The sequence below is a fragment of the Chiloscyllium plagiosum genome, unplaced genomic scaffold, assembly GCF_037043375.1.
Source record: "Chiloscyllium plagiosum isolate Xiang-an unplaced genomic scaffold, Cpla_swu_hap1 HiC_scaffold_18, whole genome shotgun sequence".
In the NCBI taxonomy this organism is placed as follows: Eukaryota; Metazoa; Chordata; class Chondrichthyes; order Orectolobiformes; family Hemiscylliidae; genus Chiloscyllium; species Chiloscyllium plagiosum.
The window spans coordinates 50,004,952-50,018,297 of NW_028270156.1; the positions used below are offsets into that span (position 1 = coordinate 50,004,952).

At 39.7% G+C, this 13,346-nt stretch overlaps 1 protein-coding gene across 4 annotated transcripts in view; it reads right to left on the reverse strand.

Annotated features, from left to right (window-relative positions):
- prr33 (proline rich 33) overlaps positions 1-13,346 on the reverse strand; it is a 41,115-nt gene that overhangs the window by 13,746 nt on the left and 14,023 nt on the right. For 2 of the 4 annotated variants that reach the window (XM_087996598.1, XM_087996596.1), the window contains exon 2: positions 1,934-2,055. In XM_087996598.1, the coding sequence (XP_087852724.1) occupies positions 1,934-1,936 (3 nt within the window). In that variant the 5' untranslated portion in view covers positions 1,937-2,055. Of the gene's footprint in view, positions 1-1,933; positions 2,056-4,011; positions 4,098-5,369; positions 5,389-13,346 lie in introns of those variants that run through there. The other 2 variants (XM_087996597.1, XM_087996599.1) reach the window with 2 other exon arrangements.

A 13,346-nucleotide genomic window follows, 5' to 3' on the forward strand; every position in this document is an offset into this window, starting at 1 on the left:
GCACTTCTTAAGGATTTTGTCGATACTACAAGAATGATGAAAGTTGTATTCAGCAATTAAATAGTAATAACCAACAATTGATCATCAAGACAACATTAATACTGATGGCCTATCGCCATTTCACCATGTAAGGTGCATCGTAAAGAAAAACCTAACATATAGAGAAGCAGTACAGTATTGTGCAGCCGAAGTGTCCACAAAAGAACCAAGCCACTCCTATGGTCATGCAATACAAGAACAAACAGTCATTACTGTGCACACAGAAGTCATACTTGGGAGGTGATGACCATTGGCCAATTGAAGAAATCGAATTGTAACAATCATTATAGGAATAATCTGATCTCCTGATCCAGTTAGATAGCTATGAGCTTGTCCAATGTAGCAAGGAGATCTAACCCACTTGCATTGGACAGTGCAGCACTTTTACAGTTCAGGCACTGAGTTTCACCACCAGCCTTCCAGTTCAGGTTTAGCACAAGCAAGTGTGCCAATCAAATTCATTCAATTCTACCCAAAAATAGATCCTGTGCAAGGCTGAGAACAGCACCCCCTACTGCACCAAAATGTTTTCCTGATTTCTCAACACAACTTCTTTAATATTTCTGAATGAGATTGTCAAGTCACTGCTGTAAGCTGGGCAGTTTTGAGTAGTGAGTGCAACCCCATTAAGAACTGCCAAGCATAATTTTTGTACAAGTCCTTATTAGCAGGAGGACAAGCAGCTTTCATTCTCTCAACTTCGACTATAATTAAACCTTTGTCCCAAAGATGAAAGGGATGACATGCCACAATACAGGAACACTGGCATCGCTCTAAAGCAGAGTGGGAGAGCAGGCCTGTATGAGAAGTGCAGTGGTGGCAAGTGGTAACAGCTGGCAGGACAGAGCCCCTTCATTCTGTTTTTACCTGTCAGAGCCAAAATGGATGTCACAGGAAAACAGCACATGATTTATAGATATTTTTACTGTGTGTCGCTTGATTGGTTAAGTGGTTTAATATCAGGAGATGTACTACAGCTGAAGAATACAACTAGGAAATTAATTTTTGAAATATTTAACATCCAAATGAATTATTTACAGAGGAACTTCGATTATCCCAAGGACATGGGTGGGAAGTATTTCGTTCGGTTAATAGAATGCCAGATAACATAGTTTAGCCAAGCATCAGGACCTTGCGATCTTGCCAAATAATCGAATGCTGGAAAATCAAAGATCCTCTATAAACGGGATACAGATGGCCGGACAGGTGATGTGTTGCAGCTGTAGTATGTGGGAGCTGATGGTATATAAAAAGCTAACGTGGATGTGGAACCCTGAGAGAATGCTACTGGCAATTGATATTGGATAACAAAGAAATAGTAGATAATTGGAAACAATATTTAAGAAAGGTCATACAAACATTGCAGACAGTTCAGTTGAGATTCACTAGGCTTATTAAGAAATATGAAATGAGTTATTATTCATTGGAGCTGAGAAGAGTGAGTGGTGATCTTTACAAAACATCGAAGATTCTAAGGTGCTTGACAAGTTAGAAGTTGAGAAGAAGGTTCCACTCATGGAAATCTGGAACTAGGGAACATAGTTAGAAAATAATGTGATAATCATTTAAAACTGAGATGCAAAGGATATTCTTCCCAGTTAGGGGTCAATGTCTGGAATTCTCTACCTCAATGTTGTGGAAGCAAGTCTATAAAGTAATTAAAGAGGAGGTAGATATATTTTGAAGTGTTGCGGAGTTGAAGGCAATAAGGAGCTGGCACAAAAGGGCAGATCTATTTTATAGAATGGTGGAGTGGGCTGAATGGCCTACTCCTGCACTTATTTCTTATGTTCTAAATTCCATCTTGAGCATTGTTATTGCTCTAACCATTTGATATGTTAAAGAATACTATCTATATTTCAACCTTTCTAAATATAATCATTTTTTTTCTTACCATTTGTTTAGGCTATTACAGCATGTAATGGAGGTCAAATCCTATTTTACCAGTGAAGACTTGATAAGACAGAATAGAAGTGTCAACCATCCTCTGAGATCCACGGACTCATCAAGTCTAACCTAAAATAAAAGATAGAAAAAAATTACACTTGCATAAAATGCACAGTGTATTAAATTGCCATGAAACATGAAACATATTTGCAGACTTTACACACTGGATGAACTCAATGCCAGCAATGTAAAATGTAATGTGAGAATAACATGATGGGAAGGCTTTTTTGAATTTTGTACTTAAGGCACATTATTGAGACAGAATATATATACTTGCTTCTGGATCAAATCTTGCTATATTTAGCCATGAGGCATTTGATACTGACATCGTGTCCAAAATGGAACAGCATTCTATTCCTCAATATTAATATCCACACCCTGATGAATACAAAATTCAATGAGAAATAAAGTTAGGGACCAAAATCATATTTTATACTGACAACAAATTCTTTAACGTAGCCATAGTAAATCATTCCTACTGTTTAATTGATCAGGATTAACCTTTTATTAAAATAGAAAAATACACCTTTCAGATTTAAAACAAAAGACTTATTAATATGAACAGCATTAATAATCCCAAAAAATTAGAATCTCTGACATACACCCAATTGTTCATTTAACCACAGTCGTGACAGTAGTTCTGTGGTTAATCCACCCGATATTTGCTGCCTAGCATGTTAACATTTACCTAGTTATCAAGAGATTGTTAAGAATACGTTACAACAATACAAGGATGTCTTCACAGAATACTTGATGTAGATTATATTAGGTACAATACTGAAATATTGTAAATACAGTCTCAACTTTATTTGGACCAAAATGTTACGTAGTAATGGTATAGTGTAATTTTAGTAAAGTACAGTGGGTTCTGCTATATCACGGTAGTTCAATTCTTGTGCAATCCTGTGTTATAAGAAAATCGTATAATAGCAGCACCATTTAAACTAATGGGACTGGAAATGTATTATAAGCAATACATGCTTGAAAGGTTCGTGCAATAGAAAATGTCCCCAATTTGTCAATAGTGTTATAGCGAAGTAGCATTAATGGAACACGCTTTAAAGCAGAACAACTGGACCAATCTAAAGGAAGGGGGTCAACACAATTATTAAAGTTTTAAGATAACAAGTTCAGCATTTTAAAAGTCATTGATTGAAGCTATAATCGAAGTTTCATCTAAAACTTTTTTGTAAACCTAGACATTAAATGTAATGCTTCTAAAATATTATAGGATATATTATGGGAATATCTTAACACGTTTTTGCAATATATCAAAGAATATCCTATCCTGTGTAATAAAAACTGATTGTTCCAATTCTCTTTTGCAAGTATAAACAATCTCACATTCAATTTAAATAGATGCATGTTGATTTCTTGTAGAAAAATTATTCTTCAAAATCATTAGATTAGCTCCTGAAATAAAGCAGCATGACAGAGAGAGTTAGCTGGGCTTTCCATCACTACATTCATATTTTCATGTATTTTGGCACAGACAGATATCTTGTTAATATTAAGTCAGGGAAGGTGAAGAAGATTCTTGCTTTTGCATGAAGCCAAATCAGTTTATCTACTTATTACACTTCTATTTGACAACAAAAAAATCACAACACCCCAAAAGTATTTATTATGCACAGAGGCATTGTAAGTGTGTAATTTTGTTTCATATAATTTCATACAATAGCAAATCAACCATTGAATTTGCTGCAGCTGGTTTGCAGCCTGAAATACAAATTCCATTGTCTCAACTGTATCAATGTTTTGAGACGTTCCAACACTCCAATCCAGATTTTGCTGTATAACTATCATTGCCTAGCATCACTGCTTGTCTAAAACTGAAAATAACTTGTCAACAGAAACATGAGAGGGCACGAGTTATGTTTGAAGAACTAAGCATTTTATTGTATGGCAAGGTGATTTGAGTTCTCTTATTTAAACTTTTTGGAGTAGTCCAGCTCTGGCCATCTTTACAACAAACTGGAATTAATGTCTGTTGTGCTCGGCTTCATTATTGCACTGCCCTCTTACCTTGCTTCCATGATTTCTTTGATTTCATGAGCTGTGGCTGACTAGGTCATGTTCTTCCTGATAATTCCTTCCTGCTTCAGATTACCCTTAAAACAAAAGACATTAACAAGATGTCCTGCATGATCCTGGGTGCATTTGCCCACATTCAATGATATATTCAAATTAAAAGGAAGTTTTTATTTCATTTGGTCACAGAATTGAGCAGAGACCTAGAGCTGTATTTTGCCTCTCACAGAAGGAGGTTACAAGATGAGACCAATTGCAAAATTGCTACTTCACTATAACACATTTTGGCTGCCCAATGTTTTCCTGTCACCAAGTGACAGCGAAAGGTTGAATGCGACGGAGGCTACCCACTCATGATGGATTATCCACCCATGATAGTTTGCCATTAAGGTTCATTAATTGACCAAGTGAGGGCAAGGTGATGGTGCCAACAGGATCTTCAAAACAATGGACATCCTCAAGCTGAGACTGAGGTCCTGCAGCTGGCTTGAGACTGCTTGCCAGTGGCAGGTTGACGTACCATTGATACTATAGCATGATCTCGATCACTCTAGCATGGAGCTACTGGAATACGATAGACGCAGCCATGGCCAAAAACCAATGTGTAGAGAGGTTCTTCCTCCACAATGATGGCCTAACAGCTGTGACCCTTCCAGTGCAGGTGCTGGCTTGACATCACTGCAAACCCACCCATTGGACCTCCTACTTCCATTATCTGCCTACCATCCTTCATTGGATGGGATGCCCACAAGCAATTCCATGGTTTCTTCCCTCCTGAATGGTCATGACCAACATTTCACCATTACAACTTCCTGGTTCCCACACCCGAACTGAAGCTGGTTTTGGGATTGTGACCCAATTGCAAAATTCAGTCCTCAACCACAACATGAATACCAACAAACAGCTGCAGAATTCTGAGAAAGCAAGTCATTCATTTGAAGTGAAAGGATTTCCAATATTAATGCTGATGATCAGTGGCTAAACCTGTTGCCTTTGTCATGTATGTGTATCGTCTTTGATACATACACTGCAAACAAACTGCCTAAAACTGAATGTGTCCCTTCTGATGGCCTGGAAAGAGAAACAGGCATGAGGACTGAAGTGTGTAAATAGCTTCCTTTCACAATATTTGAGATTACCTGTAGCTCTTGTGGGAATAGATGGTGAGGTTCAACAACAGTTCTCCACTACAATGTGAGCCAAACTTTTATAACTTTTCAATGATACCTAAACTCATTAAAAATTAGAATGCCGCTTTTCTGGCTGAGGTGCTCTTTTATACACTGGACTACTTACAGGAGAATCGGTCACTTCTTAGACATTTCCTTCAATTTACAACTTTGCTTACTTACAAATGTTGTTTTCTCTGTTCTGTCAAGGCTACCACAGCCAGTGCTTCTGACACCTTCCTCTTCTTCCTTCTGCATTCCAAAACAGAGTGTATTTGATTCCTTTGACAACATAGACCTTTGCTATATTGGAATTGCACAAGGAGACATTCCAGGATTCAAAACCACTTCTAGGGCTGCATTTCAAGAATTTATGGGCATGAAGCTTGTCATTTCCGCATCCCAGAGAATCAGAGGTTGAACATTAACACTTCCTTCATATGAATTCCTTGTGAAAGGCCCATCTCATGGAAAATATGGATTCATGGAACCATCCCTACAGTCTTCTTAGACACTTATTTACACAAGGTCTCAAGTATGCAAATTACTTAATATCTTTTGGTTTGTTAAAATCCAAATTTAGCTACTTATTATGTTATAGTCTTTACATTTATCACTTGAATTCGATTTTTCACTGAGGGTATGATTTGAGTTGCACAACAGCCTTTGACACTCCATGATATGATAATAAGATAGCAACTTTAGAGCAGCAGGACATCCCAAAGCATAAGAAAAATCAAAAATGCATAGGCTGCAGGTTCATTGTAAGATAATTCAGATTTCTATTCTTTCAAAGTATTAATTATCAAAATAACTGCGATGCTAATAGCAGGACTATTGGCATTTTACACTTATGTGAGGAATAAGAGGATGGCCAGAGTGAGGGTAGGGCCGATCAGGGATAGTGGAGGGAGCTTGTGCCTGGAGTTGGGGTAGGTAGGGGAGGTCCTTAATGAATACTTTGCTTCACTACTGAGAGACCTTGACATTTGTGAGGAGAGAATGAACTGGAGTAGTGCCAGAGATTGGAGGGTGGCAAATATTATTCCCTTGTTCAAGAAAGGGAATAGGGATAATGCTTGGAGCTACAGGCAGGAAATGATTTTGAGAGAAGGATTTATGATTACTTGGAAAAACATAGCTTGATGAGAGATGGTCAGCCTGGCTTTGTGAGGAGCAGGTCATGCCTCACAAGCCTTACTGAATTCTTTGAGTATGTGACAAAACATATTGATGAGGGTCAAGCAGTGGATGTAGTGTACATGGATTTTAGCAAGGTGTTTGTAAAGGTTCCCCATGGTAGGCTCATTCAGGAAGTAAGGAAGCAAGGAATTCAGGGAAATCTGACTGTCTGGATACAGAATTGGCTGGCCCATAGAAGACAGAGGGTGGTAGTAGATAGAAAGTGTTCACCTGGAGCTTGGTGGTGTTCCGGAGGGATCAGTTCTGGGACCTCTGCTCTTTGTGATTTTGATAAATGACTTGAGTGAGGAAGTGGAAGGGTGGGTTAGTAAGTTTGCTGATGACACTAAGGTTGGTGGAGTGGTGGATAGCATGGAGGGCTGTTGTAGGTTGCAACGGGACATTGACAGGATGCAGAACTGAGCTGATAAGCGGCAGATTGAGTTCAAAATGGAAAAGTGTGAAGTGATTCATTTTGGAAGGTAGAATTTGAATGCAGAATACAGGGTTAAAGGCAGGATTCTTGGCAGTGTGGAGGAACAGAGGATTTGGGGTCCATGTCCATAGATTTCACAAAGTTGACACCCAAGTTGATAGAGTTGTCAAGAAAGCATATGGTGTGTTGGCTTTCATTAGCAGGGGGATTGGGTTTAAGACTTGCAAGGTTACACTGCAGCTCCATGGAGCCCTGGTTGGATCACACTTGGAATATTGTGTTTAATGCTGGTCACCTCATTATAGTAAATATGTGGAAGCTTTAGAGATGGTGCAGAGGCAATTTACTAGGATGTTGGCTGGACTGGAGGGCATACCTTATGAAGTAAGGTCAAGGGAGTGAGGGCTTTTCTCATTGGAGCGAAGAAAGATAAGAGGTGACTTGATAGAGGAGTACAAGATGAAGACTGGCATAGCCAGAATGGATAGTCAGAGACTTTTTCCCAGGGCAGAAATAGCTATCACGAGCGTATAATTTTAAGGTGATTGCAGGAAGATTTAGGGGAGATGTCAGAAGTAGGTTCCTTACACAGAGTGGTGTGAGTGTGGAGTGCACTGCTTAGTGGTAGGAGAGTCAGACACATTAGGAACATTTAAGTGATTCTTGGATAGGCACAGGTGACTGAGGTGTCAGAAGGGGAGCACTTTGGAGCCAGCAACCATAATTCTATTAGTTTTAAAATAGTGATGGAAAAGGATGGACCGGATCTAAAAGTTGAAGTTCTAAATTGGAGGAAGGTTAATTTTGATGGTATTAGACAAGAACTTTCAAAAGCTGATTGGGTGCAGATGTTCGCAGGTAAAGGGACAGCTGGAAAATAGGAAGCTTTCAGAAGTAGATAATGAGAGCCCATTATATTCCTTTTAGGGTGAAAGGCAAGGCTGGTAGGTGTAGAGAATGCTGGATGACTAGAGAAATTCAGGTTTTGGTTAAGAAAAAGGAAGTATATGTTAGGTATAGACAGGAGAGATCAAGTGAATGCTTAGAAGAGTATAAAGGCAGTAGGAGTATGCTTAAGAGGGAAATCAGGAGGGAAAAAAGGGGACATGAGATAAGTCTGGCAAATAGGGTTAAGGAGAATCCAATGAGTTTTATAAATATATTAAGGACAAAAGGGTAACTAGGAAGAGAATAGGGCCTCTCAAAGATCAGCAAGGCAGCCTTTGTGTGGAGCCAGGGAGCTGGAGGAGATACTAAACAAATATTTTGCAGCAGTGTTTACTGTGGAGAAGGACATAGAAGATACTGAATGTGGGTAAATAGATGGTGACAACTTGAAAAATGTCCGTATTACAGAGGAAGAAGTGCTGGATGTCTTGAAACGCATAAAAGTGGATTAATCCCCAGGTATTCTCCAGAACTCTGTGGGAAGCTAGGGAAGTGATTGCTGGGCCCCTTGCTGAGATATTTGTATCATCGATAGTCACAGGTGAGGTGCCGGAAGACTGGAGGTTGGCTAACGTGGTACCACTATTTAAGAAAGGTGGTAAGGAAAAGCCAGGGAACTAGAGACCAGCGAGCCTGATGTCAGTGGTGGGCAAATTGGTGGAGGCAATCCTGAGGGACAGGATGTACATGTATTTGGAAAAGCAATGACTGATTAGGGATAGTCAAAATGGATTTGTGCATGGGAAATCATGTCTCACAAACTTGATTGAGTTTTTTGAAGAAGTAACAAAGAGGATTGATGAGGGCAGAGCACTGGATGTGATCCATACAGACCTCAGTAAGGCATTCAACAAGGTTCCCCATAAGAGACTGGTTTACAAGGTTAGATCACATGGAATACAGGAGAACTAACCATTTGGATAAAGAACTGGCTTGAAGGTAGAATGCAGACGGTGGTGGTGGAGGATTGCTTTTCAGACTGGAGGCCTGTGACCAGTGGTGTGCCACAAGGATCAATGCTGAGTCCACTACTTTTCGCCATTTATATAAATGATTTAGATGTGAACATAGGAGGTATAGTTTGTAAGTTTACAGATGACATAAAAATTGGAGGTGTAGTGGACAGCAAAGAAGGTTACCTCAGAGTACAATGGGATCTTGACCAGATGAGCCAATGGGCTGAGGAGTGGCAGATGAAGTTTAATTTAGATAAATGCAAGGTGCTACATTTTGGAAAAGCAAATCAGAACAGGACTTATATACTTAATGGTAAGTTCCTAGGGAGTATTGCTGAACAAAGAGACCTTGCAGTGCAGGTTCATAGTTCCTTGAAAGTAAAGTCGCAGGTAGATAGGATAGTGAATTTGGTATGCTTTCCTTTATTGGTCAAAGTATTGAGTATAAGAGATGGGTGGTCATGTTGTGGCTATACAGGATGTTGGCTAGGCCACTTTTGGACTATTAGCTCTGGTCTCCTTCCTATTGGAAGGACGCTGTGAAACTTGAAAGGGTTCAGAAAAGATTTAGAAGGATGTTGCCAGGGTTGGAGGGTTTCAGCTATTGGGAGAGGCTGAATAGGCTGGGGCTGTTTTCCCTGGAGCGGAGGCTGAGAGGTGACCTTATAGAGGTTTATAAAATCATGAGGGGCATGGATAGGTATTTGTTTCTGTGTTGGGGGAGTCCAGAACTACAGGAAATAGTCAAGAGTGAGGGGGGAAAATATAAAAGGGGCCTAAGAGGCAGTGAAACTATGCAAGGTTGCTCAGCTATACCGTTGTGATAAACCAAGGTATCCAAAAGGGAATTAGATGGTAATTTAAAAAAAGGAACAATTGTAGGTTATGGAGAGATAACAAGAGAATGGCACTAAGTGAGATGCCCATTTGGAGAGACAGAACAGACATGATATTTTAACCATCAGAGGCTAAAATTTGGTTCTGTTTCATCAAGCAATTACTAAATGATTATTTAATCTTGGTATTTATGAGGGAGATAGAACAGATAGACATGGCATTTTATAATGAGGTCAGCATTTAGATAAGTTCATTTAAAATAAAAACAACTGGATATATTGAATAACCTAAATAAAACCAAAAATGAGATTGTCTTTGGTCCAGCTGGATTGCATTCTCATTTATTAAAAGAATCTAGGGAAGAGTCATTATTACTCATTTTTAATAGTTCATTGGAGAAACATAAGAGTGCTAGAAGACTGACAGGCAGCTAATATAATTCCTATATTTACGAGCAGAAACAGAAATATAGACCAGTCAGTTTAAGATTAGTTATAGGAAAAGGAATGTAATCCTGTCTGACATACAGAAATCACTGTTAGTCACAATTTAGATCAACAATTTGAACTTTGGAGTATTTTTTAATTTGTTCGTGGGATGTAGGTTTTGCTGGCTAGGCCAGCTTGTTTTGCTCATTCCTAATTGCATGGAGGGCAGTTAAGAGTCAACCACTTTGCTGTGATCTGGGGTTGCGGAGACCAGACCAGGTAAGGATGACAAATTATCTTCCCTTTATCTTCCATTATTGTCCAAAATACCATTTCTTAACTTCTGGCTTCCCTGTTAAGGATGTTGTTAAACTAGAAAGGGGTACAGAAAATATTTACAAGGACGTTGCCAGAAATGGAGAGTTTTAGTTATAAGGAGAGGCTGGACAGGCTGGGAATTATTTTCCCTGAAGCGTAGGAAGCTGAAGGGGTGACATTTTAGTGGTTTATAAAATCATGAGGGCCATAGAGAAGGTGAATAGCCAAGGTCTTTTTCGAAGGGTAGAGGAGTCCAAAACTAGAGGGCATAGATTTAAGGTTAAAGGAGAGGGGAAAGATTTAAAAGGGTCCTGAGGGGCAACTGTTTCACACAGGAGAACTGCCAGAGCAAGTGGTAGAGGCAGGAACAATATTAAAAAGACATTTGGAGAGATAGGTAAGGTTTTGTGAGGTACGGGCCAAACTCAGGCAGATGGGACTAGTTCAGTTGAGGAAACCTGATTGGCATGAATGAGTTGGAGTGAAGGGTCTGTTTCCATGCTGTATAATTCCGTGACTCTATAATACACCCAATTACAGGAGGAACATTGGCAAATGTGCATAATTGACAAATAATGGTAAATTAAGCTGAGCATATATAAATGTGAGCAGGTACATTTCAGTTCGAAGACTAAGGAGATCACTCATTGCAAGTGAAGATTAGATCCAGGATAGAGGAACAAAGGAATTCAAGAGTACAAGTGCATTGAACACTGAACGTTAAACCACAGGTTAGCCAAACAATAACATAACTCAAATCAAGTATTGGGTTTTACTCAGAGGGACCGAGTTAAAAACAGGGAAGTGATATTAAAGCTGGATTGAATCTTGGTTAGATCACACTTAAGAGTACTGCATGCAGTTCTGATTACTATAGTATAACAAGAGATTGTACAGAATATTTACAAGAATTACACCAGAAATATATGGAAATGAGGTTCCAGGAAAATATTGAGTACTTGTATATCCTTCCTCTTGAAAATAGAAGACTGAGGGGAGACCGAGTAGAGGTTTTTTTTAAATTATGAAATCTTTTTGTTGAAGTGGATATGGGAGAATCTCTCTTTTTATGGGGAAGAGCAAATCTAGAAACAATAAACATAAGAATGACCAAGAAATCCAGCAGGGACTTCATAGAAAAATATTGCTATAGCAAATAGTGATGAAAGTCTGGAGCTTCCAATGGAAGTTGTTGAAGAAAATCACATATTTGTGAACTGAATATGCCGCAGAAAATTAGGTTTTGTCCACTTTATTCTAAATACCTTTTAATGATGTGATCAGTATCAATTCTTAACAAACCTCTCCAGAAATGAAAATTAGCAATGACAAGTAGAATCATAGAATCCCTACAGTGTGGAAGCAGGCCATTTGGCCCATCAAGTCCACACCGACCCTCCAAAGAGTAACCCACCCAGATTCATTTCCCGAACCTGTTACTCTACATTTAGCCCTAAGTAATGCACCTGACCTATACATCCCTGAACACTATGAGCAATTTACCATGGCCAATTCATGTAACCTGCACATCTTTGGATAGTGGGAGGAAAACAGAGGACCTGGAGGAAACCTACACGGACATGGGGAAAATGTGCAAACTTCATACAGACAGTCGCCCGAGACTGGAATTAAACCCGGGACCCTGGCACTGTGAGGTAGCATTGCGCACCACTGAGCCACTATGCTGCCCCAAGTATGGAATCAAATGATTTCATATTTAATTGTTGTTGAAGATACGGAAGATTTCCATCTGTTTTGTTTTTCCTTCAGTCTTGATCCAATCTTCTTTCTGCTCTCTTTCTTTCTGCACATAAATCTGACATTATATTTACCCACTCTAATTTAAACTTCATTTTCCATTCTTCTATTGTTCACAATCCTTCACTGTTATTGATTAAAGAGATAGATAGTTGTTTTCATGTTTACTCAATGTTCGACAAAGTTCTCCGTGGGAGACTGATTAGCAAAGTTAGATCTCACGGAATACAGAGAGAACTAGCCATTTGGATACAGAACTGGCTCAAAGATAGAAGACAGAGGGTGGTGGTGGAGAGTTGTTTTCAGATTGGAGGCCTATGACCAATGGAGTGCCACAAGGATCAGTGCTGGGTCCTCTACTTCCTGTCATTTAGACAAAGGATTTGGATGTGCGCATAAGAGTTATAGTCAGTAAGTTTGCAGGTGACACCAAAATTGGAGGTGTACTGGACAGCGAAGAAGGTTACCTCAGATTACAACAGGATCTTGATCAGATGGGCCAATGGGCTAAGAAGTGGCAGATGGAGTTTAATTCAGTTAAATGCGAAGTGCTGCATTTTGGGAAAGCAAATCTTAGCAGGACTTATACACTTAATGGTAAGGTCTGAGGGAGTGTTGCTGAACAAAGAGACCTTGGAGCGTAGGTTCATAGTTCCTTGAAAGTAGAATTGCAGGTAGATAAGATAGTGAAGAAGGCGTTTGGTATGTTTTTTTTAATTGGTCTGAGAATTGAGTACAGGAGTTGGGAGGTCATGTTGCGGCTGTACAGGACATTGGTTAGGCCACTGTTGGAATATTGTGTGCAAATCTGGTCTCCTTCCTATCGGAAGGACGTTGTGAAACTTGAAAGGGTTCAAAAAAGATTCGCAAGGGAGTTTCCAGGGTTGGAAGATTTGAGCTATAGGGAGAGGCTGAACAGGCTGGGGCTATTATCCCAGGAGCATCGGAGGCTGAGGAGTGACCTTATAGAGGTTTACAAAATTATGAGGGGCATGGATAGGACAAATAGACAAAGTCTTTTCCCTGGGGTCGGGGAATCCAGAACTAGAGGGCATAGGTTTAGGGTGAGAGGGGAAAGATATAAAAGGGACCTAAGGGGCAACTTTTTCACGCAGAGGGTGGTACGTGTATGGAATGAGCTGCCAGAGGATGTGGTGGAGGCTGGTACATTTGCAACATTCAAAAGGCATTTGGATGGGTATATGAATAGGAAGGGTTTGGAGAGATATGGGCCAGGTGCTGGCAGGTGGGACTAGATTGGTTTGGTATATCTGGTAGGCATGAATGGGTTGGACCG